The 27855-nt window shown below is 50.4% G+C and overlaps 9 protein-coding genes across 9 annotated transcripts; 4 read left to right on the plus strand and 5 right to left on the minus strand.

Annotated features, from left to right (window-relative positions):
- Window positions 1–1109: 1109 nt before the first annotated feature.
- Window positions 1110–1490, minus strand: CTRU02_212515 (uncharacterized protein; the record flags this gene model as incomplete). Its single annotated transcript, XM_036723915.1, has 1 exon — window positions 1110–1490. One exon carries the CDS (start codon window positions 1488–1490, stop codon window positions 1110–1112), a length of 381 nt encoding a protein of 126 aa, XP_036584598.1.
- Window positions 1491–1686: 196 nt separating this feature from the next.
- Window positions 1687–2016, minus strand: CTRU02_212516 (uncharacterized protein; the record flags this gene model as incomplete). The annotated part of the gene is made up of 1 exon (XM_036723914.1): window positions 1687–2016. The coding sequence occupies one exon, from the start codon at window positions 2014–2016 to the stop codon at window positions 1687–1689; it is 330 nt and encodes a 109-aa protein (XP_036584597.1).
- Window positions 2017–3924: 1908 nt separating this feature from the next.
- CTRU02_212517 (uncharacterized protein) lies at window positions 3925–7752 on the plus strand (the record flags this gene model as incomplete). Its single annotated transcript, XM_070205858.1, has 4 exons — window positions 3925–4882; window positions 4943–5881; window positions 5903–6270; window positions 6523–7752. The coding sequence occupies 4 exons, from the start codon at window positions 3925–3927 to the stop codon at window positions 7750–7752; spliced, it is 3495 nt and encodes a 1164-aa protein (XP_070060671.1).
- A 631-nt stretch (window positions 7753–8383) lies between these two features.
- Window positions 8384–13523, plus strand: CTRU02_212518 (uncharacterized protein; the record flags this gene model as incomplete). Its single annotated transcript, XM_070205859.1, has 2 exons — window positions 8384–9616; window positions 9792–13523. 2 exons carry the CDS (start codon window positions 8384–8386, stop codon window positions 13521–13523), a joined length of 4965 nt encoding a protein of 1654 aa, XP_070060672.1.
- A 1005-nt stretch (window positions 13524–14528) lies between these two features.
- Window positions 14529–15662, minus strand: CTRU02_212519 (glycosyltransferase family 25 protein; the record flags this gene model as incomplete). The annotated part of the gene is made up of 4 exons (XM_036723910.1): window positions 14529–15005; window positions 15029–15149; window positions 15215–15429; window positions 15489–15662. 4 exons carry the CDS (start codon window positions 15660–15662, stop codon window positions 14529–14531), a joined length of 987 nt encoding a protein of 328 aa, XP_036584593.1.
- Window positions 15663–16989: 1327 nt separating this feature from the next.
- On the minus strand, window positions 16990–17361 carry CTRU02_212520 (uncharacterized protein; the record flags this gene model as incomplete). Its single annotated transcript, XM_036723909.1, has 1 exon — window positions 16990–17361. One exon carries the CDS (start codon window positions 17359–17361, stop codon window positions 16990–16992), a length of 372 nt encoding a protein of 123 aa, XP_036584592.1.
- A 3030-nt stretch (window positions 17362–20391) lies between these two features.
- CTRU02_212521 (MFS-type transporter C1399.02-like protein 1) lies at window positions 20392–22192 on the minus strand (the record flags this gene model as incomplete). The annotated part of the gene is made up of 4 exons (XM_070205860.1): window positions 20392–21108; window positions 21163–21598; window positions 21658–21971; window positions 22025–22192. The coding sequence occupies 4 exons, from the start codon at window positions 22190–22192 to the stop codon at window positions 20392–20394; spliced, it is 1635 nt and encodes a 544-aa protein (XP_070060673.1).
- Window positions 22193–23032: 840 nt separating this feature from the next.
- On the plus strand, window positions 23033–24772 carry CTRU02_212522 (uncharacterized protein; the record flags this gene model as incomplete). Its single annotated transcript, XM_036723907.1, has 1 exon — window positions 23033–24772. The coding sequence occupies one exon, from the start codon at window positions 23033–23035 to the stop codon at window positions 24770–24772; it is 1740 nt and encodes a 579-aa protein (XP_036584590.1).
- A 1887-nt stretch (window positions 24773–26659) lies between these two features.
- On the plus strand, window positions 26660–27413 carry CTRU02_212523 (uncharacterized protein; the record flags this gene model as incomplete). The annotated part of the gene is made up of 2 exons (XM_036723906.1): window positions 26660–26776; window positions 26823–27413. The coding sequence occupies 2 exons, from the start codon at window positions 26660–26662 to the stop codon at window positions 27411–27413; spliced, it is 708 nt and encodes a 235-aa protein (XP_036584589.1).
- Between the last annotated feature and the right edge of the window lie 442 nt (window positions 27414–27855).

Below are 27855 nucleotides of genomic sequence, written 5' to 3' on the forward strand. Positions count from 1 at the left end.
GAGTGGAGTCTGTAAGATACTCAGATCTACCTAGCATAGGTGAGAATAATCCAGAATTGGCTCCAGAGTAAGCTGCAATTAGCAGTGATTACCTAACGCTGAAGGTACTCAACAGTACTGATGGCAAAATAGCAAACGCCCCAGTTAATAACCTTTTATCATGACAGTGTACACAACAGGCTTCAGTATAGAACACAACGGCTTGAGTACATCAACTCAAATGTGGGAGCTTCTTAGCCATTTATTTTAAGCATAGAAAACGGATAGTGTGACTAGTTAATGACGTTAAGGAAGTCTATGGAAGGTTATAAAACACTATTGAGTGCTGTGGGTGTTTGGCCAAAACTTTAATGCCAGAAGAGAGAAAGACATGGTTTCGTAGTCGTTGCACGTTATCCCATCGGAAAACTTGGTTACGTTCCTTTGCAACAATCTAGGGAACTTTCTCCCGCTCAGACGTTTCGCTTCACCACATCAAAAGCTGGGTGTTCTAAGAGGTAGGGGTGGGATAGTTGCAGGCATCAACCACACCAGCTTCTCTCCTATCAACCCCTTGGAATATTCGCCGTTCGTCTTGATTAAGGTCAGGAATGATTGCCCTTTCCAAAGAATCTCCATTTTACAAGCGGTGTACAGGTTGAGTAAAAACCTGAGTTGATCGGGGCCTCCCTGATTCTCCCTCGAATGATTGTGAGTGTACCGCAGTAGCGGCAGAATGAAAACCAGCTTCCTTTCGTTGCGGTTCCGTGTCCTCATCTGTATCGATGGTGGCGTCCCAAACCTCAAGGACAATATTGACATTCAGCTTGGCGACGTCGTTGCTGGCCAGCCAACAGGACAGCATGCTGGAGTAACCCGGTACGTATAATAGTCAGGAACGTTGCAAGCTGACTAGGGCTGACTAGGGCTGACTAGGGCTATGTGACGGTTTTAGGCCCTCTCTTTATGGCAGTGAGGCAGTAGCATAGAAGCAGTACTGACGGCTCGTACGCTCAGACCTGTTACATGGGGAAACTGTTATACGGAGGCCCGCAGATTCACTGCATTTTCAACTCCACCAGAGACGTGAAAGTCGGCAAACGATGAAAATTGGTCTGTGTGTCGTCTTACTAGTAGTCTCCCGTTATGGCGGAACCAGTGGAGGCGAAGATTGTGGTGGAACCGGATAACGGCCCCTCTTCAGCGCCAAACCGCTCGATCTCAGTAGCGAAGTCAACGATCAAAATTCGTACCACATCGGCAGGAAGAGACAGCGCAGGCAGTAAGGCAACGATCCAAAAGGCGACGCCATCAGGCCCAATCGACGGGGCTACGGGGCGAACAAGCGACTTAGAAAGAACAGCAGCGGCGGCGGCGGAAACAGCGGAAGCAACGATGGCAGAGCGATGCTTCAAAGGCGTTGGAGTTGCTTGCGAACCTCGCAAGGAGTCCCATTGGCTGAAGGAAGCGTTCATGCAGCAGATGGAAGTAGTACGAAGCCAAAGAGACATGATACGCGATGAGCTTGAAGCTGAACGATGCCACGACGTAAATGAACGAAGAACTGGTCCGCGAACAACCCGAGACCCTTTCGATGACTGCGACAGACTCTCCTCAGTTGCACATAGTAGTAGTGATCGATCGCTATTCTCGACCGCGTCGAAATCAACTTGACCGGCATGCTAATCTTCATGACGGCTCTTCGCCTTATTGAAAATTAGCAGTGTCCGAAGAGCTGGTGTTCGGTGCCATGCGATTGAGCCACACTGTCTTAATAATCTCGATTCTGCGGCTGTGCAGAATATTCATATCGTTGTGTAGGATTTCAGTGATTCGAAGTAATTCTTTGCTTTGCTCAAGAACGTCGTCGAGATCATCTTGAGGACCCTTGGACAAAAGAAGCGCTTTCAGGGACTGAAATTGTTGCAGCTGCTGCTGGCTGGTCGCTACGATTCTGCTGCCTAGATTAGGAGAGTGCGTCGCGCATGGAACATGATATGGGCTTTCTCCCTTTGCTTCAGCCGATGCTCTCTGCATAATGAATGATGTGATGTTGACAAGGAACGCAATGAGGTTAATAGCGTGGCATGTGGGTGAACCGGCACAGAACTGCTCAGAAAGGTGATGTGTATGTGTGAAAACTAAGATTGACTAGCGGTGGTGGTGGAGGCTGGCAATAGCCGGTGGCCGGCTGGCTGCGGGTGGTGTGCCACCACGTGCCACCTCGCAGTGGGCCGCCACGGACATGGCGTGCGCTCTCGAAAAAAAAAAATTGCTCACAATTGAAGTGGCGTTGCTTAGTCTTTCAATTTACCATTGGTCGTGGGGTGGACCTGCCACCTTAGCCGCACCTAGATTGGTTCGTACTCCTGCCGCTATTTCCAAACTCGCTTATCGCACTATTCATGGTCAAGCATTCCCAATGCTGCGGAGCGTAGTTCGGTCCAAGTCTAAGTCTGCCCTACGGCCATCCGCCTGGCAGGACGGAGCTTGACACAAGGGATACAGACAGCTGGCTCGGTTCGGCCCGGTCTAATCGCGTTTGACGGGTCTTTGTCAGACGACCCTAGCACATAAGGCGGAATGAAACGGGATGAAGCACGGATCTGCCAGTGTTTGAAACCCCAGGGTGGCTTCGTGATCATGACTAAGTGGCACGTGCTGGCAGGCAATCCCACTATCTACATTAGCCTCAGACTTGAAGGCCGCCGCGTGAGCCTCTGTTACCTAGCATGTCTGCATTCCTGTATAGCACGTCTGGCACCATTTTAGGCACATTGGCAGCCCACATCAGAAATTGCCGTCCGCAACTACTTCTAATAGTATGACACCTCTCAACTCTTCCTCGGACTATACCCGAGATGGAGAGGTTTGCATGAGCCACTAAAAATGGATACTGTATGATGTGTAGGCCTTTGATAAAATGTGCAATAAATTGGGCTTTGTTTGCATGTGATGCGCTTTGGCTTGTCCACACGTAGGACGGCTTTGGTTGATATAGTCTGTGTTAGAATTAGTAGGGTTAGATGCGGGAATTGGTGAACGAGTATTAACCTCCCACAGAGTTTGGAAACCAATGGCCTTCTAGGATATTTCGCTGCTTAGCTATGACAGGATTTGACGGGTAGGTGACGTTATAGACATCGCAGAGTATACCTCGTGAAGAAGTTGAATCTCACTTACATACAACCTCAATCGCTCATTCAATTATGCGTCACGGTGACTAAGTCTTAGTCTTTAGCTAGCTAGTTTAACACCTGTTGCCTCATGACCGTCGCTATCTTCGGAAGTGCGTGGCGGCTTCCATGGGCTGTTTGTATACTACCAGGATCTGTTTGATGAGCACATGTGGCCTGTGCGTCACACGTGGCAACTTCCCCATTATTAGTCATTATCTGGTGGCTAACCGAGCTGGGAGCTGGCCCCTCTGCTTGGCCAGGTGTCCTCACCGTCTGAGGTCCTAGCTCTGAACTTCAGTTCAACCGGGATCAATCTACGAGATCCGGCCGGGGCGAACCGAGGGGATCCGCAAAATAAGTCTCAACCTTATTTGGCAGCAATGCCTACGGCCTCATCTGCCACAGGCACTACGGAGTCATGCGACTCTTAATACATTGAGCTGTTCTCAGCTATCGTGTTGGGCAGCAATTGAGCGGGCTATTGGTTCGCTTCACCCTGGTGGACAGCCCTGTATGTATTTGGTGCACAGAAGAGGAGCAGCCAATCACACCGGCGACCCCCAACCGTGGTTAGTCTGACGGCATCTCAACTTCTCGCATATAACCCCTCCCGATCAGGCTGAGGACGACAAGAACAACTCGTCATACGGTCCCGGCGGGCAATTGTTCAAACCAACAACTCTGCAACATCAACGCGTCTTGCTATCTTACATGGGTTTCCGCATCGACGTTTCTTCGCTGGTCTCTGCTACAGAGTTGAGGCACTATGCCGAGGCCTATTCCTGCTCGCGATTTCACTGTCGGCTGGGTCTGCGCGCTGCCCATCGAGTTAGCAGCCGCGGCAGAAATGATGGATGAGGAATACGCTGACCTCCCGTCCCAGCCGTCCGACTCGAACATCTACTCCTTTGGCCGCATCGGCGTCCACAACGTCGTCGCTGCCCATTTGCCCGCCGGCCAGATGGGCGCAAACCAAGCAGCTATTGTCGCGAGCCAAATGAAAGCCAGCTTCCCGTCGCTGCGATTCAGCCTCCTCGTTGGCATCGGTGGAGGCGTCCCAAACCTTGAGAACGACGTCGACATTCGGCTTGGCGACGTCGCTATTAGCCAGCCGACAGGACAGCATGGCGGAGTGATCCAGTACGATTTTGGGAAGACTGGGGCTGGCGGTCGCATCGTTCGCACGGGTAGTCTCAATACGCCACCGACAATCCTTCTCAACGGCCTAGCTAAACTCCAATCGAACGACGTCCGAGGCAAAACGCAGGTCCTCACATACCTCTCTCGGGTGTCTAATAAGCCAGAGTTTGCATCGCCTGGCCCCGAAAACGATACCCTATACCATGCATCATCGACTCATGCCATCGGAGCTACATGCGCAAAATGCCGTCCAGAAGACGTAGTTAATAGGAAGCCACGTGCGACAACCAAGCCGGTCCTCTTCTTCGGCAACATCGCATCGGGGAACCAGGTGATGAAGGACGGACTAACTCGCGATAGGCATAGTCGGGAACTGGGAGGTGTTTTGTGCTTTGAGATGGAAGCAGCTGGGTTGATGAACAATTTCCCTTGCATTATCATTCGTGGCATCTGCGACTATGCAGACGCACACAAGAACAAGTTGTGGCAGCCATACGCAGCGGCAACGGCAGCAGCATATGGCAAAGAACTGCTAACTACCATCCCAGCATTGGTTTCGGGTAACCTAGATGAGAAACAAGATTGTGAGTAAAGTCGCATGAGGAATGTGATATGAAATGAAAATATCTGCTGATGCCTATCAGTTCGTCTAAAACCACACTTCATCGTCCCATTCGGCCGGAATGAAAACTTTGTCGGCAGAGACGCGATCTTAAGGCAACTTCTCGAAAGGATTCCCCCGAGTGCTTATAAAGACACTTGCCAGAGGACAGCTATCGTTGGCCTCGGAGGGATTGGCAAGACGCAGGTTGCTATCGAAGCTGCCTATCGCGTTCGCGACGCACACCCCGACTGCTCTGTATTCTGGGTGCCGGCTGTCGACACGGTGATGTTTGAGAACGCGTATCGCGATATCGGCCGAGCGCTTAGCATCCAAAGCATCGAAGATGACGAAGCGGATGTCAAAGGGTTGGTTAAAGCTGCCCTAGAACGGGATGGTGATAGGAGCTGGCTTCTCATTATTGATAACGCTGACGATATGGAGTTGCTCTTTACCAACTCCAAGTTAGCGAAGTATTTCCCCTCTAGCAGAAAGGGCTCTATTCTGCTCACGACCCGTAACAAGCAGGTGGCAACAAGATTTAGCCGTGGTCACCCTCTATACTTACGGGAGATGGGCAGCATAGACGCCACTCAACTCCTGAATAGTGGATTAGACGAAAGCCAGATCAGCGACACTCGGATCACTACAGAGGTGCTAGGGCATCTCGCTTATCTACCTTTAGCTATCCGACAGGCATCGGCTTATATGGCTTCGAATAAGAGTGTGACGGTGTCTAAATATCTCGGATACTGTAAGGCTAGTGATGAGAAACTAGTGGGATTGCTTAGCAAGGACTTTGAAGATGAAGATCGATACGACGATATCCAGAACCCAGTGGTCAAGACATGGCTAATCTCGTTCGAGCATATATCAAGAGACAACCGGCTAGCAGCAGAGTACCTCGGCTTTCTATGCTACCTCGCGGAGAAGGACATCCCCCTAGCTCTTTTGCCGCCTAGTGAGGATGGGATAGACACCGATGAGGATATGGCGGCGGAAGAAGCAATAAGCATGCTAATGGCCTACGCGTTCATCCAGGAGCGAGACACTGAGGGAAGGATCGATATTCATCGGCTAGTGCGCTTGGTGATGCGCAACTGGGTAAGGGAGAAAGGAGAGGAAGAGGAGCAAGTGACAGAGACGATTTACTGGCTTAGCGAGAGGTTTCCATGGCCGGATCACAAGAATAGGGAAGTGTGGATGACGTACTTGCCGCATGCGCAAGCGGCACTTCGATTTCAGGATTGGTGCACAGACGAGGAAGCATTATGGGATCTGTTGGCTAATACAGGGCGAAGCAATGAGCTACTTGGAAAGTATGGCGAGGCGGAGCAGATGCATCGGCAGACACTGGAGATGAGGAAGAAGGTGCTGGGACCCGAGAATCCTAATACACTCAGCAGCATGAACAACCTGGCAGGCGTTTTTGATAGCCAGGGGAAGTATGAAGAGGCAGAGCAGATGCATCGGCAGGCACTAGAGATGAGGAAGAAGGTGCTGGGACCCGAGAACCCCGACACACTCGGCAGCATGAATAACCTGGCACTTGTGCTTAGAAGCCAGGGGAAGTACGATGAGGCAGAGCAGATGCATCGGCAGACACTAGAGTTGAGTCAGAAGGTGCTGGGACTCGAGAATCCCTCCACACTCACCAGCATGAACAACCTGGCAGAGACCTTTCGACACCAGGGGAAGTATGAAGAGGCAGAGCAGATGCATCGGCAGGCACTGGAGTTAAGTGAGAAGGTGCTGGGACCCGAGAATCCAGACACACTCACCAGCATGAACAACCTGGCACTGGTTCTTGGAAGCCAGGGGAAGTATGAAGAGGCAGAGCAGATGCATCGGCAGACACTGGAGATGAGGAAGAAGGTGCTAGGACCTGAGAATCCCTCCACACTCACCAGCATGAACAACCTGGCAGGCGTTTTTGATAGCCAGGGGAAGTATGAAGAGGCAGAGCAGATGCATCGGCAGGCACTGGAGATGAGGAAGAAGGTGCTGGGACCCGAGAATCCCTCCACACTCACCAGCATGAACAACCTGGCACTCGTTCTTGAAAGCCAGGGGAAGTATGAAGAGGCAGAGCAGATGCATCGGCAGGCACTAGAGATGAGGAAGAAGGTGCTGGGACCCGAGAATCCCGACACACTCGGCAGCATGAATAACCTGGCACTTGTGCTTAGAAGCCAGGGGAAGTATGAAGAGGCAGAGCAGATGCATCGGCAGACACTAGAGTTAAGTCAGAAGGTACTGGGACCCGAGAATCCCGACACACTCGGCAGCATGAATAACCTGGCACTTGTGCTTAGAAGCCAGGGGAAGTATGAAGAGGCAGAGCAGATGCATCGGCAGACACTAGAGTTGAGTCAGAAGGTGCTGGGACTCGAGAATCCCTCCACACTCACCAGCATGAACAACCTGGCACTCGTTTTTGATAGCCAGGGGAAGTATGAAGAGGCAGAGCAGATGCATCGGCAGGCACTAGAGATGAGGCAGAAAGTGCTAGGACCCGAGAATCCCGACACACTCAGCAGCATAAACAACCTGGCAGGCGTTCTTAAAAGCCAAGGGAAGTACGAAGATGCAGATCAATTATATCAGAAGTCACTGGCGCTAAGGGTGGGACAAAGAGATGCATTCCACGGCAGTGGCAGCGCGAACCAGTACCGGCCACCTGAAGATTATGTGTCGTGCAATACACTCTCCGGCTTCCCACACACATCACCAAATGAGCTTAAGAAGAAGGTGCTGGGATTGGCGTATTCTTTAAGCCGTAGGGCAGACCGTAATGTTGCTGATAACATTGAAGTGAACGCAGACTCTAGTTCCACGACTTCAGTAGACTAAATCTGCTATAGCACATACTAATCAACCTTCTATTTCTCTGTCGCAATGGCTCACAGTACCATATCCGAGGGAGAAGCGACAGTACTACTGTAATATCTTGAAAGCATCTTACTTAGGCGCCACGAACAGGACTTTTGCAAACGTGCCCAGGGCCCTGACGATGGGACTTGTCTGTGTAGATTCAAAACAACAATTTATGCATATGTATGATTCAATAAGCACAAGCAAGATGCATAAGGCTGAGGACCATGTTTATACAGCTTGTGCTAGCTTTCTGTGGGTCTTTGATCTTTCAAGGTAGGCTTGAATTGCCGAAACAGTGTGAGGGCGACTTCTGGCTCTTCTGTCGAAGTCATTTTAGAATGTACCGAGGGGTTCTGAAGATGTACCCTGTCAGCAAGCGGCTCCACAAGTGTCTGTGCACAGAAAGTTTTTCCATTTGACAAGCCGGAAACCGATTTCGATTTTCTCTGTAGGGAAAATGGGCACTGGACAAGCTGTATTATCATCGAGGAATCATTATCTTTTGTTGTTGCTGTTGAGGGTTATTTGGGTGTTTTGCGAAGGGGCGGTACCGAAACGCGTGGCGCGGCGCTAGTGGACCCACTTTCGGTGCGTTCCGTCGTGAAACATGCAGGCGGATTCGGATACGATCAACGTCGCGTCCGACTCGGGAGAGGCCAGCGGAACGGCGCGACCACTTCGACGGATACGGAAACCGACAACCAAGGCCCTACTAAACGAAGGAAACCGAGACACTCTCGACGATGGGGCCGCAGAGCCGAGCGAGCAGGGAGGAAATGGGGTGCGGAGGGCGACCACTAGGGGCGCGCCAGCCGCCAGAGGAAGGATCAAGGCGATCGAGGACGACGACAGAACACTGCTCCTGGCCATGGGAAAGCAGATGAAGGAACTCCACGCATCCCTCCAGGTGGTTTTCAATGCCTGGAAGAAATCTGAACTGCGCAACAGGGACATCCAGGCCGAGCTTCGACAAACCACGGACGAACTTCGGACGGCGAGCGAGGAACTCCGGTCAATCAAGGACGAGCTGGAGACAGTCCGCAGCGACCTGCAAGCGTTGAAGCAGCAAGTTGAAGACGATAACACGAAGACATGGGAAAAACTTGAGGCATGTACGGCTCTGGCTCCGGCGCGAAGCGACTCCAGCCCATCCTATGCCGCTGTCGCCCGAACCGCCTCGACGAACCAATACAGCGACGCACGGGCCCGCACGCCCGGCGCAACACCGACCAACACGACCGACACTCTGTACTGCACGATCGACACCTTCAGCGCTGAAGAGGAAGATGGAAGCAAGCCCAGCGCGGGCACAATCAGGGCGGCAGTGGAAAAGGAAATGCGTGCGGACGGGCATGCGGGATGGCGGTGCCTGGCCGTGACTGTGAACCCAAGGAGTGAGAATCTCATCAGAGTTGTCTGCCGAGATGATGCGGAACACCAAATGGTCAAGCAAATCGCGGAGACAAAGATCGCCCCGGGTATACGTGTCCGAGACGACGACCTGCACCCAATCAAGGTAGACTTTGTGCGATGGACATCCGTGTGGGAGGAGAAAGGAAAGTACAGAAGTAAAGCAGCGGAGGAATTTAGCAAGGAAAACCACGCTACTGTCGCCAAAATCGTATGGCTAAGCGATCAGGAAAACCCGAAAGCATACGGATCGATGGCGGTCTACTTGACCAAAGCCAGCGACGCCAGAAGACTTATTTCAGAGGGCTACTTCCACGCAAGCGGAGAATCAGGAACCACAGGGGTGTTCAAACCCCAATCCCGACCACAACAGTGCTTCAAATGTCAGCAGATCGCTCCGCACAAGGCAGTCCGATGCCCGAACCGCTTGGTGTGTGGAAGGTGCGCCAAGGAGGACCATCACCACAAGGATTGCCGTGAAACGGCACTGAAGTGTGTTCCTTGCGGTGGTGCGCATGAGTCTTTCAGCAAGAAGTGTCCGAAGCTCTACCCATCTCTCCATGAGTAGAAACTTTCAGGTTCTTCAACTGAATGTGAGGAAACAGGATGCAGTGCACGAGAGCCTGATGAACGACGAGAGACTGCAGGATTTCACGGTTATAGCCGTGCAGGAACCGTGGGTGTGGAAGAGAGAGGGGAAGATCTTGACGGTGCCGATGCGGCACAGTAGGTGGACTAGGATGGTTCCGACGGCGTGGAGGGAGGAAGGACGGTGGGGCATTAGGAGTATGCTGTGGGTGAACAAGGAAATCGAAGCGGAGCAAGTGCCGATACCGTCACCGGACATAACAGGAGCCGTTCTTCGACTCCCGGGTCGTCGGGTGCTGATTGTGTCTGTGTACGTGCCGGCACAAGAGCCCGAGATGCTTCGCCGCACATGTTCAATGTTACGGCAGGCAATCGCGGGAGTCAGGAGTAGCGCAGGCGAGGTGGTGGACGTGGTCTTTGTTGGTGACTTTAACCGGCATGACCAACTATGGGGAGGAGATGACGTCTCGGCGACCAGGCAGGGAGAAGCCGACCCGATCATCGAGTTGATGAGCGACTTGTCACTCAGGAGCCTCCTGCCACGGGGGACGAAAACGTGGCACAAGAACGACGCGGCAACGACGATCGATCTGTCAATCGCATCTGAGGACCTGGCAAGGATGATGACAAGATGCGCCTTGCACGAGACAGACCACGGATCGGACCACCAAGCGATTGAGACAACGTTTGAGATTGCGACTCCTGACACGGACAGCAAACCTCGACTTTTGTTCAAGAACGCGCCATGGAAGGCGATTAATGCCAGGATCGAGGCCGCGCTGCAATGTATTCCTACGGGAGGCACAGTGCAGCAGCAGACAGACCGGCTCATGTCTACTGTAACGGTAGCAGTAGAGGCGTTGACGCCTACAGCCAAGCCGTCTCGGTATGCGAAGAGGTGGTGGACGGAGGACCTCACTCAGCTGCGCCGGATCCACACATTCTGGAGGAACCGAGCGAGGGCGGAGAGACGGGCCGGCCACTGCCCGCCGGACCTAGAAGAGCAAGCGCAGGCAGCGGCGAAACAGTATCATGACGCAATCCGACAACAGAAGAAGAATCACTGGCAAGGGTTTCTGGCCGATGACACGAACATCTGGAAGGCAGTCAAGTACTTAGGCGCCGACAAAGGCGCCTCATTCGACAAGATCCCCCAGCTTATTAGGGCGGACGGCTCCAAGACGGCGGAAAAAGGAGAGCAGGCGGAGGAACTGCTGTCTACCTTCTTCCCTCCGCTCCCGAACAACATCGAAGATGAGGGACAGCGTCCGCAGCGGCCACCTGTGCCATTCCCCGATATTACGTTGGAAGAAGTGGAAAGGCAACTGTTCGCAGCCAAATCGTGGAAAGCACCCGGAGAAGATGGGTTGCCGGTGGCCGTGTGGAAGCAGACATGGCCGATAGTGAAACACCGGGTACATGCGCTGTTCCAAACGTCGGTGAACGAGGGAGAACTACCGAGGCAGTGGAGGCATGCAAAGATCATCCCGCTGAAGAAACCGAACAAGGATGACTACACCGTTGCAAAGGCTTGGCGACCGATCTCGCTGTTGTCAACACTGGGGAAGGTTTTAGAGTCGGTGATGGCTGAGAGGATATCTCATGCGGTCGAGACACACGGGCTCCTGCCTACCAGCCATTTCGGTGCTCGGAAGCAGAGGTCGGCAGAACAAGCCTTGGTGTTACTTCAGGAATACATCTACAGAGCGTGGAGGAAGAGAAAGGTCCTCAGCCTGGTCAGCTTCGACGTCAAAGGCGCATATAACGGAGTGTATAAAGAAAGACTGCTCCAGAGACTCAAGGCGAGAGGAATACCAGAAAAGCTGGTGGAATGGGTTGATGCATTCTGCTCGCAACGAACGGCAAGCATCCAGATCAACGGGCAGGACTCGGAGGTCCGCTCCCTGCCTCAACCTGGGCTGCCTCAGGGCTCGCCGCTGTCGCCTGTTCTGTTCCTTTTCTTCAACGCGGATTTGGTCCAGCACCAAACCGATGAGAATGGAGGATCACTAGCATTTGTTGACGACTATACGGCGTGGGTCACCGGACCGTCGCGACAGGCGAACCGGCAAGGGATCCAGGCCATCATTGACCGAGCGCTCGATTGGGAACGACGAAGCGGGGCGACATTTGAGGCAGACAAGACGGCTATCATACACTTCACGCGGAACTGGCGACATCCGGAAGATTACGCAACCTTCAACATCAAGGGTGATACAGTTCGGCCCAAAGACCGCGTGAAGGTCCTGGGCGTGATCATGGACACCAAACTCTATTTTCAGCAACACATCGCAGAAGCGGCGACGAAAGGTCTCGAAGCTGTGTTGGAACTCAGACGACTGAAAGGCCTATCTCCGTCAACGGCAAGGCAACTCTTCGTGGCGGCGGTAGCGCCGACAATAGATTATGCGTCGAACGTCTGGAGACACAGGTGCAGGACAGCCCAGATGAGGGTCATCAACAGGGTACAGAGAATTGGAGCCCAAGCCATCATTGGAACATTCAACACGGTGGCCACAGCGGTTGCCGAAGCAGAAGCAAGCATACAGTCGGCCCAGGAACGATTTGACAGGAAAGCGATCAAGTTCTGGGTGCGTCTCCATACATTGCCTACGAGTCATCCACTGCGACGTATCAGACCTCAGGGCTTCAAGAGGCACATCTCGCCTTTCCAGAAGATGGCCGCAACATACCGAAATCTGCCGGTGGACAGGCTGGAAACCATCGAAGCGTTCCCACAGGCACCATGGGAAAGCCAAATGCTTACGGTAGTGGAAGAAGACGGCGACAAAGCGACCAAGGCGATCCAGACTGGCTGGGCCGTGAGAGCTGTCACAGGTAGCTCGGCAAGAAACGGAATCGTAGGATACGGAACAGCAATACTGCTCCCCCTGTCTCACAGGAGAGGCGGCTCCACGACGACAATATCAAACACAACTGGCTCTAGGGAAGAGCAGAATCCATATACAGCAGAGCTCACGGCGATAGCAAAGACGCTGGAGACCCTCTCGAAAGGGATCCGTTATCGTGCCATCTACGTGTTTTCCACCAACAAAGCGGCCGTCTTAGCAGCAGGGAAGCCTCGACAACAATCAGGCCAACAAGAGATCCGTCGCATATGCAAGGCAGTCAACACTCTCATAAATAAAGGCAACAAGATTACACTCTTCTGGCTTCCGGCAGGCGTAGACTCTGACATCAAACTGGAGGCCAAGGCAGCGGCGAAAGAGAGCACGCAACAAGGAAAGACGCCGAAGAAGAAGCCAACCAGGGCATACTCAACCACAATCAGAAAGGCATTGAGGGGACTACAGAAGTACTGCAGGTTACCGGAAGGGGTAGGAAATTTCTCGAACAGAGTCGACGCCGCCCTGCCGGGAAAGCATACACGGCAACTATACGACTCGTTTTCATGGAAGGAGGCCAGCATACTGGCCCAGTTACGGACGGGGATGGCCAGGCTCAACTGGTACCTGCACCAGATTGGAGTGGCCCCCTCGGACCAATGCGCATGCGGACAAGCAGCAGAGACGGTCGGGCATTTCCTCTTCCGTTGCACCCAGTGGACAGAACAACGCGCACCGATGATTCAACGAACTGATACACACAGAGGCAATCTGTCATTTTACTTAGGCGGGAAGACCGCATCCGACCCTGACGATTGGTCGCCGTACATGGACGTTGTAAGAGAAACAGTGAAGTTTGCCATGGCAACGGGACGACTCGATATGCAGATCAATCAAACTTAGGACAGCAACAGCACAACACCACATTTCCAACACCAACCACCGACTAACCCCTTACGCACCCTCGTGCCACCGACAGCAGGACTCGCTTCAGCCGCCGAGGATAGGGACCTGAACACTTGGAGGAATGGGCTCCAAGATCACCTGCTACTAACCCTCACGAGAAACCGCAAAGATTGGAAGGAGTAACCAATGACACAGACGGGAGTGGATCTTGCTTATGGGTTTATATGAGATCAGGGTAAAAACTCAACAAGGAGAGCATGTAAGATAGACGTAAGAGCCCTTTATGGCTTAGCCAGGGCGTAATTGACTCTGTGTGTGTGTAGGGAAAATGTCAACTTGTGACGGAAACCGAACGAAAGGCGCAAGCCTTCTGCGACAAGCGCTTGAAAACTCCCGGTTACTTTCCAATTCGATGGCGGAATCAGCCGACCTCAACGCATCTCCAAGCCAGCAGCGAACCCCAGAAGCGCTTTTATATAAGGCTAAGGACAAATGTGTGTACTGCCGGAGGCATTCGAGTGTTATCTCAGAGTTGGCTCTATGCGAAGATGGCAATAACACAAGCGGCTAAAGATTGTCAATAAATAAAATAGCAAAATATTTCAAGACACCATCCATAAGCTATCCAAAGAATCGGAGGTACCATAGCTATAGCTATGACACGACATAGGTACTGAAAAGAACTTCTTGTGCTGTCTAAAAGCATTTGTTCTCGAGTTCAAGTTAGTCTGACTCCTGAGATCTGGCGTGTATCTTATAGCACACGGTGGTTTGTACACACGCAAAACTATATAGTGTCGTGTAACACTTTTTAACTCTTTGCGTTCTGACACTATTACAAGACGCTCCTGGGCAGCTGGAAGACTTATTTTTAATTAGGATACTGGTCTATTAATTCTGTCTTTCCTTCTAACATTACGTCAGCGTTTAGTCGTACGCTCCATCTGACCATATCACTCATGCTCGTCTTTCTGAAACCATCCCCGTGATTCCCAATGTCGCTCATAGTGCCGGTTGTGTTGTAATACAGTTGTGCGGTTTTTGTCCCCTTGAGCCCTCGCAGAAGGCCCTTAACAAGATGTCGTAAGCGTCGCTAACGTCCTTTAGAGCTACTTCCTGCAGCAGCTTCCTCGCGCCTTTCTGGCTAACTGCGTATCCCAGTGTACATACGCCCTCTTGGGCGTGGTGTACCGCTCGCGTGTGCTCCGGGTATTTCTCTATTAGCGTGAACGGGATGTTGAACGTCCAGAGATTCTTTTTCGGCGCGACGGTAACCTCGTTTGTGTGGATGATGCGAGTCCTGGGGACATTCTTGTTATTTTCAAACGGGAAATGCATACCGCAGTGACCGATCCAGAGAAGGTCCCAGTCGTCGCCATAAGGAGACAATCTCGGTGGGACTGTTGCTGGGAGGTGGTGGAAGGGGATATCTATGAATGTTCCATCACCGGTAGGGTTTTTGTATGTAGGGTCTGCGTACAGTACGACAGAGGGGCGCCTATAAGAGGTTGGGTAAGCGCATGAGTTGACACAGCGAAATCACGCAGTTGATCTCTGATTCTAACGTCCCAGTCGACGTCGTCTTCGAGAATAAGAACGGAAGACAAATTCCTGCGGACGACGCTAGACGAAGTCTGTCATTTAGCTCATGGTGACTTTGCTGGATTCAAGGAGGAGGATCAGATTACTCTGCAATAGCGTTCATGTGTCCGCGCCAGCAACCTATGGCGCCGTTACTTAGCCGATCATGCTCGGTTGTTTTGGGGATCGCCTTTTCCACTACCGTGTCGCCAGCAACGCTATCAATGAACTCGATATCTAAATTGTTGAGAGAAGACTGGAGAACCATGCTATCTCGGCGATCTGTCCGTGAAGGCAGACTAACAACCAGGATCTTCTCAAACTAGAGTTATTGGGGAAGTCAACAACACGTTCAGGTACTAAGGGACTGGTAATGCTCACGCCCAGGGTGCTATGGCCAATACTGTTCATCAAGCCTGAGTAAGACGTAGACCTCCGGCTCTCCCCGACGTCGTTGACGAATGGGTTATGCAAAATGAAAATGAAAGTTATGAAGACTGCGCCGACAATAGATAAGTCCCTTTTAGACGTTGATCTGCTAGGTAGATACGCCATGTTCATTCCGTCGGCGAAAAATCGCCTTCGAGATTTTGATCCCTCAAAATACGGAGCTAGCCTTGTGATACATAGCAATGGGAGACTGTTTGAGTAATAACGGATTTGGAAGCTCCAGCTAGCGTGCTAATGGGTTAGATATAGCTGGCGAAATAAGCCATTTAGAAATCAATTGACGTTCTAATTTGTTTGCACTGGATACGGAGATAGGCATCCAATTATAGCTGTAGGTCTGTTGGCTTTCAGACTCTTATTATTTGTTTTCATTTTCGATCAATCTATGGCTGAAGGGAAGATACTACGATGCTTTACAGTACAGTGTAGACGTACGGTACTTCTGTATCAGTCTACTAGTCTCAAATCGCATTTTGAATCTGAAGAATGAATTGTTAAGGAGTGGTACTGTAAATAGGTTGATTCCGCACTGTCGGAATTCTAGGCGCAGTCGCTTTCGTATCGGCTGCCCAAAACCTAGGAGGGAGAGATTGTAATCTTTCGGTTTTCGCTATAGTGATATACAGGATATTCAATTACAGCTGCTGAAGACTATAGACCACTCTCTTGGAACGCCGAGTCCCTTCTACTTTCTAAGTCATATAGCAACTATCGATAGGTCACAGCTGGACGTTCTGAATCTGGCACAATACTTGGCTGCGAGTACCGTGCTTGATGAGAGATTTGTTGATATCAGACCGAGCCAAGTCGAAGCTGCATCGTATTTTCTCTCCTAGATGCTGCTTGAGAAGTTTTCTAGCGGACATGATCGTTTAAATCTAGTCTGGGTAAGTAGATATTGTGTGGTTTGGCTTGGCAATTAACACGGACCAGTTAAACAAGCACTCCAAAGTTTCATAATACGAGAAACGCGAGATAAGGCTTCTGTCATCGGTTATCCTACTTAACATATGGCAGAAGGGTGTGGTTGAGTGTCTCAACATACTTACAAATAATAATGACGAGTTTATATACGTCGCTAGTGTCATTGACAAGGCGAGGAGAGTTTGTGTCTCTATTAATGCCCTATAAGTTAAATCCTACGGCGTTTCGGAAAGCAAGAGAACACCCCATAGGCTTTCTTAGTTTAATAGTTGATCTATGTGTTTTCAGCGTACAAATTAGTTACCATACAGTAACAGATTTATTGTTTCACTCTAGCAGTTCGTGTCTTATTTGACGAATAGACCATCGCGCAAATGTTGCGCACCAACCAAGATGTCATTCTGTTGCATCGATCGTTGATATTGCTCGCGCTAGACTCAGATTGTTTCAGCGAATGCATTCAAGCCAACTAACAATCTCAATCTACTAATTCGGCAACATCTACCGTCTACCGAACCCCGGAGAAAGTCAATGAGTGCGTCCCCGCGGCAATCCATCCAGCTATGCCCACGGTTACCACACATAAGAATCCAAACCAGAGGGCAAGGATAGCAGCGAACTGCCACGCATGTGCAGCTACAAACCACAACAACATGCCAATAATCCATTGGACGGATGCACAGTCCAATAAAAAAATCGGGATAAATGCCACGACCCAACTAGCACGGCCAGAGTTTTCAGAATCGCGACATTCGAACGAGAGCATAATCGTTGTCGTGGCGGTGAAGGCTGTTGTGATGGCAGAACTAACCAGCAGAAGCCTCGACAAAGTAGCCAGCATCGACGTCGTTCTTGGTGGGACATTCGACAACACGGCCATGGCGTTGGCACCCAAAACAGCGCATGCGAGAAGGATTATCGGGTACAGGCTCTTTAGTCGTTCAACCGCTGTAGCTACAGCATTGATTAGCAAGCTTACTGTATGCTTTCTCAATGGGCGGTAAAACCTTTGTGCTGTATCGGCATGAACATTTTCGCTTCTGTAAAACTCATTGCGGAATGAGCTGTTTGATCGCTGGTGTGTGGATAGACACTCGAAGAAAGGCTGTTGCCGAAAAGACCAGCTATATAGATGGATTCAGATTGGTTATGGTATCGTACAGTGCAGACGTGACCGAAACGCGTTTCTGGTTTTTGGGTGTCGGAAGCGAATCCGTTGCACATGTTTATATATCTTCCAGCTGATGAGAACTGGTGCGATACGTGATCGTCACTGGCACATTGACGGCAGTGCTTTCATCAAATAGCTGCAACTGGCTCTTGGCATAGCCCAGCAACCAGGATAATGTGGAGGCTGCTTTTTTGTCTCATAGAAAAATCAGCTTCTGTTAGTTACAGGGGTTTGCGAACGGATCCATCCCATTTCCAACACACTTCTGGTTTTTTCGCACGGACGTCTAATGCTTTGGCATGCTTTGGAGCAAATATTGGCTCTTTCGTCATTGCAGCGGGGTTTCAAGAGGACGAAGGACTTTCGGCTGATCAGTCTGCTAAAGTCTGATCTTTGCGTACGTAAAAGCGTACTAAAACAGCTGCACAACAGGGGGCTCAGAGGCTGAAAGCACATTCCCATCGGGATTACACAAGCCGAAGTCAGATCCCTCTTTTCTATAGCATTCACATTTTTAGAACTAAGTATGACTGCTATATCCGCCTCGCAGGTTTACAGACTAGCGTTTATACTATATACTTCGGATGACTTGAGCTTATAATTATAGTACAAAATCGGTCATTATACTTCTCGTCAAGGCAGTACAGCGAGTTGTACTCCCGGCTCTGTCCGGATAAATGACGTTTGATAGCCCAGAAGACCCACATATCAACGCAAGGTCCGTGAACCGCGCGGCATCTAGTGCCGCTACATTCGACTTAGATAGCGCTCAAGGCATCTAACGTAGTAAGAGTCAGGATAATAATATATAGAACAAACCACCGCATGACTCACAGGGTAGGCTGTGTGGTGGCCACGGCTTTGTTCTCTCCTTATGCTGCAGAGGCTGCATGACATTATAAGCAGAAGAAAAAATATGCACGCGAGTCCTCCGATAATGCCAATTTCGACCGGTGTCATTGCGGAGGTGAATGAAGAGTATCAAAAAGGATGAATGGCAGAGGCATAGTGTTTCTATATACATGCTATAGCAGAATCAAAATTTGGCTTACGGCTTTCGTGCACGTGGTGCACTTCGGCTTAGCATAGTGCCCAGCTCAGCAAAGAACTATTTGACTTCGCAGTAGTCCGTGTGTTTTCCTAGCTTTAGCCCCTATAACGCATACGCAGGCAGCGTATAGCAACTACAGTAATGGCGCTGTAGTCCACTGTAATTGTGACGGTGTAACCGGCCGTCGCCATTGAACTGGTGACATGGGGGCCCCACCAGTCCCTATAAAAATAGCGCCTTCAAGGCCTAATGTGCTGTTGTAGCCGGATCGTTGCAGCTGCTCGCATACCCCCGTCTCACTTCGCAAGCTGGGAGAAGCCGAGAGGCCAACTCGACTTGTTCAACGTCAGGTTATTCCTGTCACAGCCACTTCGCATCCGCCGTGCAGAATGTCCCGTGCTATTGAAATGCCTTGACCGATCATTTCAAGAGTTGAGTCATGGTATTTAGACGTTATGACGCGTTGGGCGCAGCAGCTAAAGGCTGTGAGTATAGTCACGACACTTAGACGCAAGGACAGGAGATGATCAGAAATGGAGCCAATAGTTATGTACGAATGATGATAGCTTCAATTCGAACACCTGCCATGTTAGGCAGCTTGACCGACGGACGAACAGTATGGGCAAGGCAGATTCAGCTAAGCCTGGTTGTCCCCGGAGGGATCATGGCCTAAGAAGATGTGTCGGAATAGTGTGTTTTCTTTTCCGGCAAGGCCAAACGATTCACTGCCACCAGCCTCCAAGCCGTCGAATCTAATCGAAGAAATTCGAGTATTTGCTTACACACACTAATCGCCGTCTTCAACAATCAGTCTCGTCGAATACGTCACTACAAAATGAAAGGCTGCCCAGCTCATAGGAAAATCTCTCCCGAACTACGCGGCTTATATCTTGATTAAGATGAACAATTTGACTCAGCACTGGAGGAGGTTGCTCTTATGGCGTAGTCGATAAAAATAACAACTAGTCTTTTGGTTGCTTTCATCGTCACGAACGAAGGAAACACGGAGGCAGCGGATCCAACCCTATCATCGCTCCGTCGATACACACTAATGATGAGCCATTGTTTGCAATTAACAGATACGGGCCGTTGCAGAAATGGTAGGCCGATAGTATCATGGCCCTTCTCATACTTGATCTAAGGTAGACGGCGTAGGCATACGCCATAGTCGTTCAATTTCGAAGTTGTGTGCGGCGGCAGGCGCAGACCTAACATGGCGATTCTCGTTTCCCCCGTAAGACCCTAATAAGTAGTCTGAAGTCGGGTGACGTCGGAATCTTGCCATGCTATAGGTCGGATTATTCGCTACACATGGTGATGCAAAAGCGTGGCTGACTCAGCCCTGCCTAAGTACCGCAGCCTCCACAAGCCAATAATGTACGCCAATGACCTCCAAAAGCGGCTTCGAAAATGCAAAATTAAGAGGTAGCAAAGTTTGCAACCAGTTTTGCAATGGCAGGAGCCCATGATGGCGCTGAATAGGCGTCGCTCTGAAATCTCTGCGCGCGATTTTCTCAACGATCATGTATTGTTCTTCCCGTAACTGCTTTCGCTTTCATATCAGATTATACGGGGTTGTTTGGCATGTAAGCAAGATCTGTGCTATGTACTTTCTTTACTTGAGCTTTGTGGTACTGTAGTTTTCTTGCAACTTAGGAGTGGGCGTAAACACCGTACTTGGGCCACGCTTAACCTTGGGATAGCCGAACTCCGCCTTGGCCTGGCCCCTTGGCATCTATTCTGTGCTCGGAATGAAGCTCATTCTTCAATGGGACGCGCTTGATCAGGAGGCTTATCAGAAGCGCCGCCCCTGACATCCCGACGTACAGCCCGTAGACGCCTCGCAAGCCGTACACATAGGCGTCCAAGATCTTGGCCCTCAGCTCAGCATCGGTGGAGGAGCGCAACATGGCTGCAACGGCGTGTGTGTCTCCTCGTGCGTCGGAGCCTAACGACCCATAATTCTCCAACTTGAGTAGCATGACGTTCTGGAAGGTGGAGCCGCCAATGCCGACCCCGAGTGCCATGCCAAATTGCCTAAGGAAAGAATACATTGCAGCGGCTGCACCCTCGTCGCCGTCGTCGCAGATGGCCTGGGAGGCCATGTTCTGCGCGTTCAAAATGGCGCCGTGGCCAAGACCAAGCAGAACAAGTGTTGGCGCCCATACCTTCGCTGGCGTGTCGGCATCCCAGAGCAGCATCAGGCCGGACGCAATACTGGCCAGAGTCCAGCCGGCCCAGATAGGATTCCGGTAGTTGTCCTGTTGTGTCACGAGTCGACCGGTGATGATGGACGCCGGCACGAGTGTGAACATCACCGGGAAGAGTGCGATGCCAGTCTGCACCGGCGTGAAGCTCTTGACATCCATGAAATAAAGAGGCACGTAGTAGAGCTGCCCGTACATCTGCAATCGTTGTTAGCGGTCCACTTCGTCCATGCAACATCATGTCGCACTTACCACAAGCCCCTGGATCGCGCCGCAAGCATAGGTTGCAATAGAGCCTGCGGTTTGGAAAAGTCGCCCACGCAAAAACGGATAGGCTGCGAAGCGATACTCGTACATCACGGTCAAGGCCATACCAGCCGCACCGAAAACCAGAGGCAGAAGGGTCCCGATGCTGCTCCAACTGTAGCGCAAGCCGCCCCAGGAGACAGCTACCAGCAACAAAGTTGCGGAGCAGACGAACAGGGCGTTGCCGAGCCAGTCCATCTTTCTCAGTCTCTCATTCATAGGTGCAGCCGAGTTTTCGACATTAGCCGAGCAGGGCACAAGAACGAAGCCGGCGGCGCAGAAAGGAAACATGATGTAGAATATCCAACGCCAAGTGGTGTTCTGAGCAATGACGCCGCCTAGTATGGGGCCAGCGCAGTTGCCCAACGCCCACGCGCCCTGACTGTGAAACGACCTGCGTGTTAGCGGACGAAAAGGGTATTTTGGAGGGGGCCTCCTCACACGATGCCGTACCACTTGGGCCGTTGCCGCAGAGGAACAAGATCAGTGAAAATGACCAAGCACAGAACCATGATTCCACCACCACCGACGCCTTGGAGTGACCGCCCGACCAGCATTAAGCCGATCGAGTGCGATAGGCAGCAAGCTATGGTACCGAGAGCGAAGAAAGCAACGGAAGCGGTCAAGCACAGCCGTCGGCCGAGCACATGGCTAAGTTCAGCGATGAACGGCATCATTACGGCATTGGCTAGCAGATAGGCCGTACCGATCCAAAAGCCGTCGTACGTACTAAGCCCAAGGTCCTCGATGACAACCTGCGACTGTAAGCTTACTTTATAACGAACTTGGCCTTGCGAACATGACTGACATGTAATGAGGTTACGATGACGCAGGCGTCGAGGGCAACCATAAGTGACAGCATAGCCAGGATTGCCATCAAAAAGAGGTCGCGTCTCTGCGGCTTCCACTCGATTGGCATGTTTTCATCACTACAATCTTCGGCCCTACCACGATCTGTAGACTTCTGTTGATGCATATTGTGTCTAGAGATGGATTCAGAAGACAAAACAAGATTTTGAACAATGTACCTGTAGACTGTAAAAAAAGTACTATGCAAGTTCCAGGTCTGAATCTGGTGGATTGCGTTATCTTTATAGTCATATTTATGTGCAGATAACCCTTCCCCTTTGAACTCAAACACTTGTTCTTTAACTCACTCAGCATAGAGCATACAGAATACCTGGAGGTACCTAGCGAGATCGAAAAAATCCGAAAATGGCTATAAAACAAGCTGCAACTGTTTGTGACTAGGCAGTGCGGCTTGTATTCAAAAGTACATAAAGTGGACCTTGAATACCCTATCTGATAGCACTAGGAGGAAATAATGTAGGTGATAAGCAAAAACACTTGGTACCGTTGGCCTGGATGACAGAGAGGTTTGCGTTTTGTGAGCCATTAGGCATCGAATTGAACTACAGCCCCTGGCTAGGGACATGAAATGGTGGTTGAATCTAGCTGTCGAGTCCTCTGTTGAAAAATCGATATATGATTGCCTGAACTGCTGTTATACCATGGGTCGACGCCGTCAGAAGTGCTGTTGTCTCTTGAGTAGTCTTTTTTTCTTTCTTTATTTTTTTTTATTTATTTTTTTACCGCTGCTGTTGATAGGAGACAAAAAGTGCGGTTCCTGTTTCGTCCCTATAGTAAAATCCACTTCCAGCTTTGATACGACCGTTGTGTCTGCGCATCCGTAAATGTCCATTCCCAAAGCGGGTTCGTGAAACCTAGATATCTATATACTCAGACAACCCCAAGTACAAAACTCTCAAAGTTTCCAAGAAATCTACAGAAGGTCTCGCCATGCATCCGAGTCAAAATGGACGAGTACGAAGTCTTTCATCGTCTTGCTACGTACCCTTTCTCCTCTTCAACAATGGAGATGTTCCAATGCGCTCTGCGACTCATTCGAAGTCGCTACCCGATAGCCTTCTGCCGCGACGCAGAAGATACAGCCGTAGAGTTTCCACCAATGGAAGACTTCTTTAAGCAAGAAAAAATGCCACTCCATGTCACTGGCGAATGGATCAGTTACATGCAGACTGTGGCCTGTTCTGTGATTACTGCAGAACAAGGGGTCTCCCCATCGTTGTGGCGTCTTGCCCGAGACGACCACGTAGATATCGACGTAGTCACTGATTATCTCCAGCTATTGCGGTTATCTTACCCGTCTTTCCACTTTACAGACCCCGTCCCTATCGCCTCTGACACCATCGAAAACGTGACAGGGCTTCTGGGCACACCAGATGCCATAACCCTCATTCCATGCCATTACAACGGAGCCTGGTTTACCGCCATTGCCTACACAGATTGCGTGCAGCTATACGGGATGCACGTTGAAGACAGCCCAAAGATAAAACAGCTGCTACAAGTCTTGTTTCCCCGTCGTTTGATCCGTTTCTCTCAGCCACCCCTGGCGGCGCGTCTCGAGGACTCTGGGGTGTGGATGCTTTTGAGCATGCGGATGCTAGTCGCTGGAGGTTTACCGATGCAGCATGTCGACACTACATTTCTCCGGAGCTCGAGAGCACGAATTTTCATAGAGCTGCTGATGAAGAAACTTGACGTGAAGGAATCTGATGTTTCAACCCGGATTCAGGAAGCGCAAGCAGAAAACTCTCTCTTCTTCGATGAGGCCTTCATATCCGAAGACTACGTCCCCACACCGTCAGGCTCAATCTCCACACCTGACAGAGAGGAAGACTGCAATTTTACACTGGGTGGCTCTCCCGAACAATTCAGCCGATCTTCTCTATCGCCTGAGGAGCAGCCCTCGTCCAGAGAACGGTCTTCCGGCGCGGAGACGGCTGTATCGGCACAAGCCCCGCGCAGTCCATCATCGTCCCCGCAACCGCCGTCCCCGCAACCAACCGAGCCCACCCGTAAGAAGCTCGCCTCGCTGCGCAGCAGTCAGACCTCCGGAATGCCGCAAAGAATGTCCAAGCAGTGCAAAGACATCCTTGACATGTTGAGCGAGGCTGTGATTTTCTACCGAAGTTCTCGCATGTCGGAAAAATCGGAACTGCCAGTAATATGGTCTGCCATGAACAGCGGCTTCAAGAGCGAGTTTTACCGACGCTACATTTGCGTGCTATTTTACAAGCAGATGGACCGTCTTGCCAGTGATGAAAAGTTCGCTCTACAAGTAAAGACCAGGATGTCATACTCCGAACGAAGGAAAATGAACTCTTTCAAGTCGCGGTGCAAAATCTGGCATGATATCTGCGAGCTCCGCCACAACTGGGGACCCGCCAAATATGCGCTTCTTTGCGTTATGCCGGAAAAGCCAAACTTGGAACATATGAAAACCCGGGAGCGGGGGGGACAGCTCAAGCAACTAGGTGAGCGGCTCAATGATAAGTATGACGACCTATCGAGCTATGTGGAAGCGGCGACAGGTCTATGCACAGCTTTGGTCCAAGGCAGTCTCCCATGCGGTTTGATGATTGATGACTATCATTTGAGGCCGGACCAAGAGTTCATGGAGCCTGAATTTGCTGCTTATACAAGTCTCAATCCGCGGCCAGTGATCTCAATCCCAAGGTGGACCTCTGACTAGACACTACAAACAGCCATAGGCGAGCTAGATTGAATACGGCAGAATGCAGAACAAGCGGTTAACAAGGTTTTCTTTTGTAACACTTTGAAATCTATTCAGCAAGTGGTTGAAGATGAAAGTATTTAAAACAAGCCCCGGATGAAATTGAGGCTTTTGGCGAGGAGTATGCGTGGTGCATTGTAAGATCAGTACTATTCCTTTTACGCCTATTGATGGAAGATCATAAAGCCAGCAACGTAATGGGAGTTAGTCTCCAATTCAACATGTGCCATTTCAAGCCTGCATGAGAAGTACTATTTATATATTAAATTGCCTATTCCGCTCATCGAAGCAGACCCTTCTAGCCTAAAGCTGACTTAAGCTAAGGGTCTATTACTGTATATACTTCGAAGTTATATTTAATTGTCGAAAACTATAATATTCCTTGAGTCTTTTAGTCAAGTCAGCATCTATATCCTATTTGTCGACTTGATTCGTTAGATCAAACAAGCAGACAAAGCAAGCTTCGTAAAGTAGAAACTACTAGAAGAACCAAGTCCAAGAACGAAAACGTCAACAGCCAACATCATTTATTTGCCTAACTAAAGACTGAACAATGATACGATATTCGTCACTAAATATCGTCACAGTGAATCAGAACTTTGGAATTCCTTTTCTGTCAGCTGCAAAAAAAAAAAAAAAAAAAAAAAAAAACTCCTTTACTGGGGCTTGTTCTTTGCCTCACTGGGCGCCAAATCGACGACGCTCAAACACAAGCCATGCAAGTCAATGATCAGGCGATATTGTGACTGCCACCTCCTAGCCTGGTCCCTTACCTGTTCTTTTTCGGCCTGATCTACGCTCCGCCATGCCCCGAGCGGGTTAAGCCTACTGAGCGACCTGACTTTTGAACCGCTTAGCGACGAAGTCACTTCAGCCGACCCCGCGTGCGCATCTATCTGATGGGCAAGTAGGCAGATGCGGCACACAGCATTGGTGAGCCGTTAGTGAGCTGCCAGGCTTCTTCTCAATGAAAGTTTTTAGCCTCTTCTCCAGCGGGGAGGCGTCTTCCAGCTTGTCGAGTATGCGCTTGATGTTGACCAGGCGGCCTGGGTGCGGTTGCAGAAGGGCAGCGACACAGGCGATGGTTTTCCACGTCTCTATGGGCATCATCGCCATATGAAGCTCGGGAGTGAACTGGTAGCGACCATCCTCCAAGAATTTACCTTTGACTAAACCACGGAAAACCGCCTGAGACGGCAATTATGGAGGGATAACCACGATGTGGAGACGCAAGGCCAGGAACGTGCATGTGACCAGCAATAGTTTCCTTTCGGCTTCGCGTCGAGCGTCATAAATTGCTAACGTATATGTATGTTAGATCAAACAACTAAAAGAGGGGAGACTTGAGCGACAATGTACAGTACAACCATGTTTGTCATGTATTAAGTATCAGAGCACAGTAGCGTCATACCCTATCCGCGAGGAAGTTTCAATTTGGTTCACCAATTTACCGAATGTACTAGGAACGCGTAATCTTGCTATTAACTCTCGATACCGTACCGATGCCCGAGGTTTTCCCTACTTGCTAGGGCATTAAAAATAGCTTCTTTCTTTTGAAAGCTTTGCAAAGCCTCTGCTAATCGGTGAATAGAGCCAGTACTAGATGTTAGAACCCTTGGCCCAAAGCCGCTTCGGTTGATCTTATAGGGAGTGTCTTGACGTCCCTGATGATTAATTGTGCTTTTCGATGGGTTAAATGCCGTCAGAAACAGCTGTGGCGGTGGCTTTGTGGCGGATTGCATACGCTAAACAGATGGCCAACACTATTTATGCGCCTGATTCTTATACGTCTCCGGTTGGCTTCTCTAGATCACTTAAGCAAACCGGCTAGCTGATTTCCTCACAATGATTTCCAAAATACTAACAGCCTTCCACGTCATCTCGGCGGTAGTCATACTTGCGTTGACCGTAAGGGTACTGCAAGATGAAGAAAACGAGAAGAAGGGCATAGTCCAAATTCTGGTGCGTAATCCGTCCTCAAGAAAGGCCGTGACTAACAATGAAAAAGCTGCATGAGCATGCACGCCGCTTCGTCCAGGTTCCCGATGTGGTTGGTTCTATTGCTACTGCGGTGAAGAGCGCGGCCTCCAGCGTGATCACCGTCGCGGTCGCATCTGGCGAGTCTTTAGTGGCCGCGAGCCTGCCTTCGAGCGTGTCAGTAGGAACGAAGTACGCATGTGTGGCTTCCCAATGCGCCGCCATCCCTGGCTCTGCTTTTCGTCTGGTCCAAGACCTTGCCTCATTTCTCCCTTCGCCCCAGGAAATCGAAAGGTTGCAAGAGCTGGTGGAAAAATGTCCGAACATGGAAACCGTTCTGTCCGCCGGGCTCGGTTTGGCGTTAACTTCGACTATATTCTTGCTTGCCGGTCTCAAGTTTAGGCTTCTCAGCTTTGTTTCATTCGGATTGAATGTCGTTTGTGCTGTCCTCTTTGCAGTAGTGACGTTCTTTTCGGTTTCGCTGCATAAATCGTCTCAAGCTGTTGCGGACTTGCTGGACGTCGAAGTGCGCAAAGGGGATGTTTTTGGGGCATCTGTTGGCGATTTAACAGCAAGTTTGATTATGTGCGCGCTGGCCCTCTGTCAGATCATTGTCAATTAGAAAGGGGATCGATGGTTGGAAACGTTCTTATGGGCGAATACGGGCTTTTTTCTGTCATCAATTCCGTCACTGACGACGGTAGTACTGTAGTAGAAAGCCTGGAGACGAGATTCACAAATATCCTCATAGTCAGGCCCAAGACTTATAGCGGATTGATTATCCAACTCACAGACTGATGCTTTAATAATAATGTCACAAGAAGACACCCATGCGCCAAAGTACTGAACTTTTCCTACATCTAACATCGTTTTGGGTCGTTAAGCCCATAATGGCTTTTGCGAAAGTAAACCAAGCGACTAGTACATCTAAATTTATTTAAGCTGTGTATGAGACAAGCATAGTGCCGAGGATAGCGCTTCGTCCACGTCTCGAAAGGCAATATTTTGTCAACCCGCCTTCCTGCTACTTTCTTTCAAACGTCGCCACACCATCCTTCGCTTCT

This window comes from Colletotrichum truncatum (assembly GCF_014235925.2).
Source record: "Colletotrichum truncatum strain CMES1059 chromosome Unknown Contig_0008, whole genome shotgun sequence".
NCBI classification, from domain to species: domain Eukaryota; kingdom Fungi; phylum Ascomycota; class Sordariomycetes; order Glomerellales; family Glomerellaceae; genus Colletotrichum; species Colletotrichum truncatum.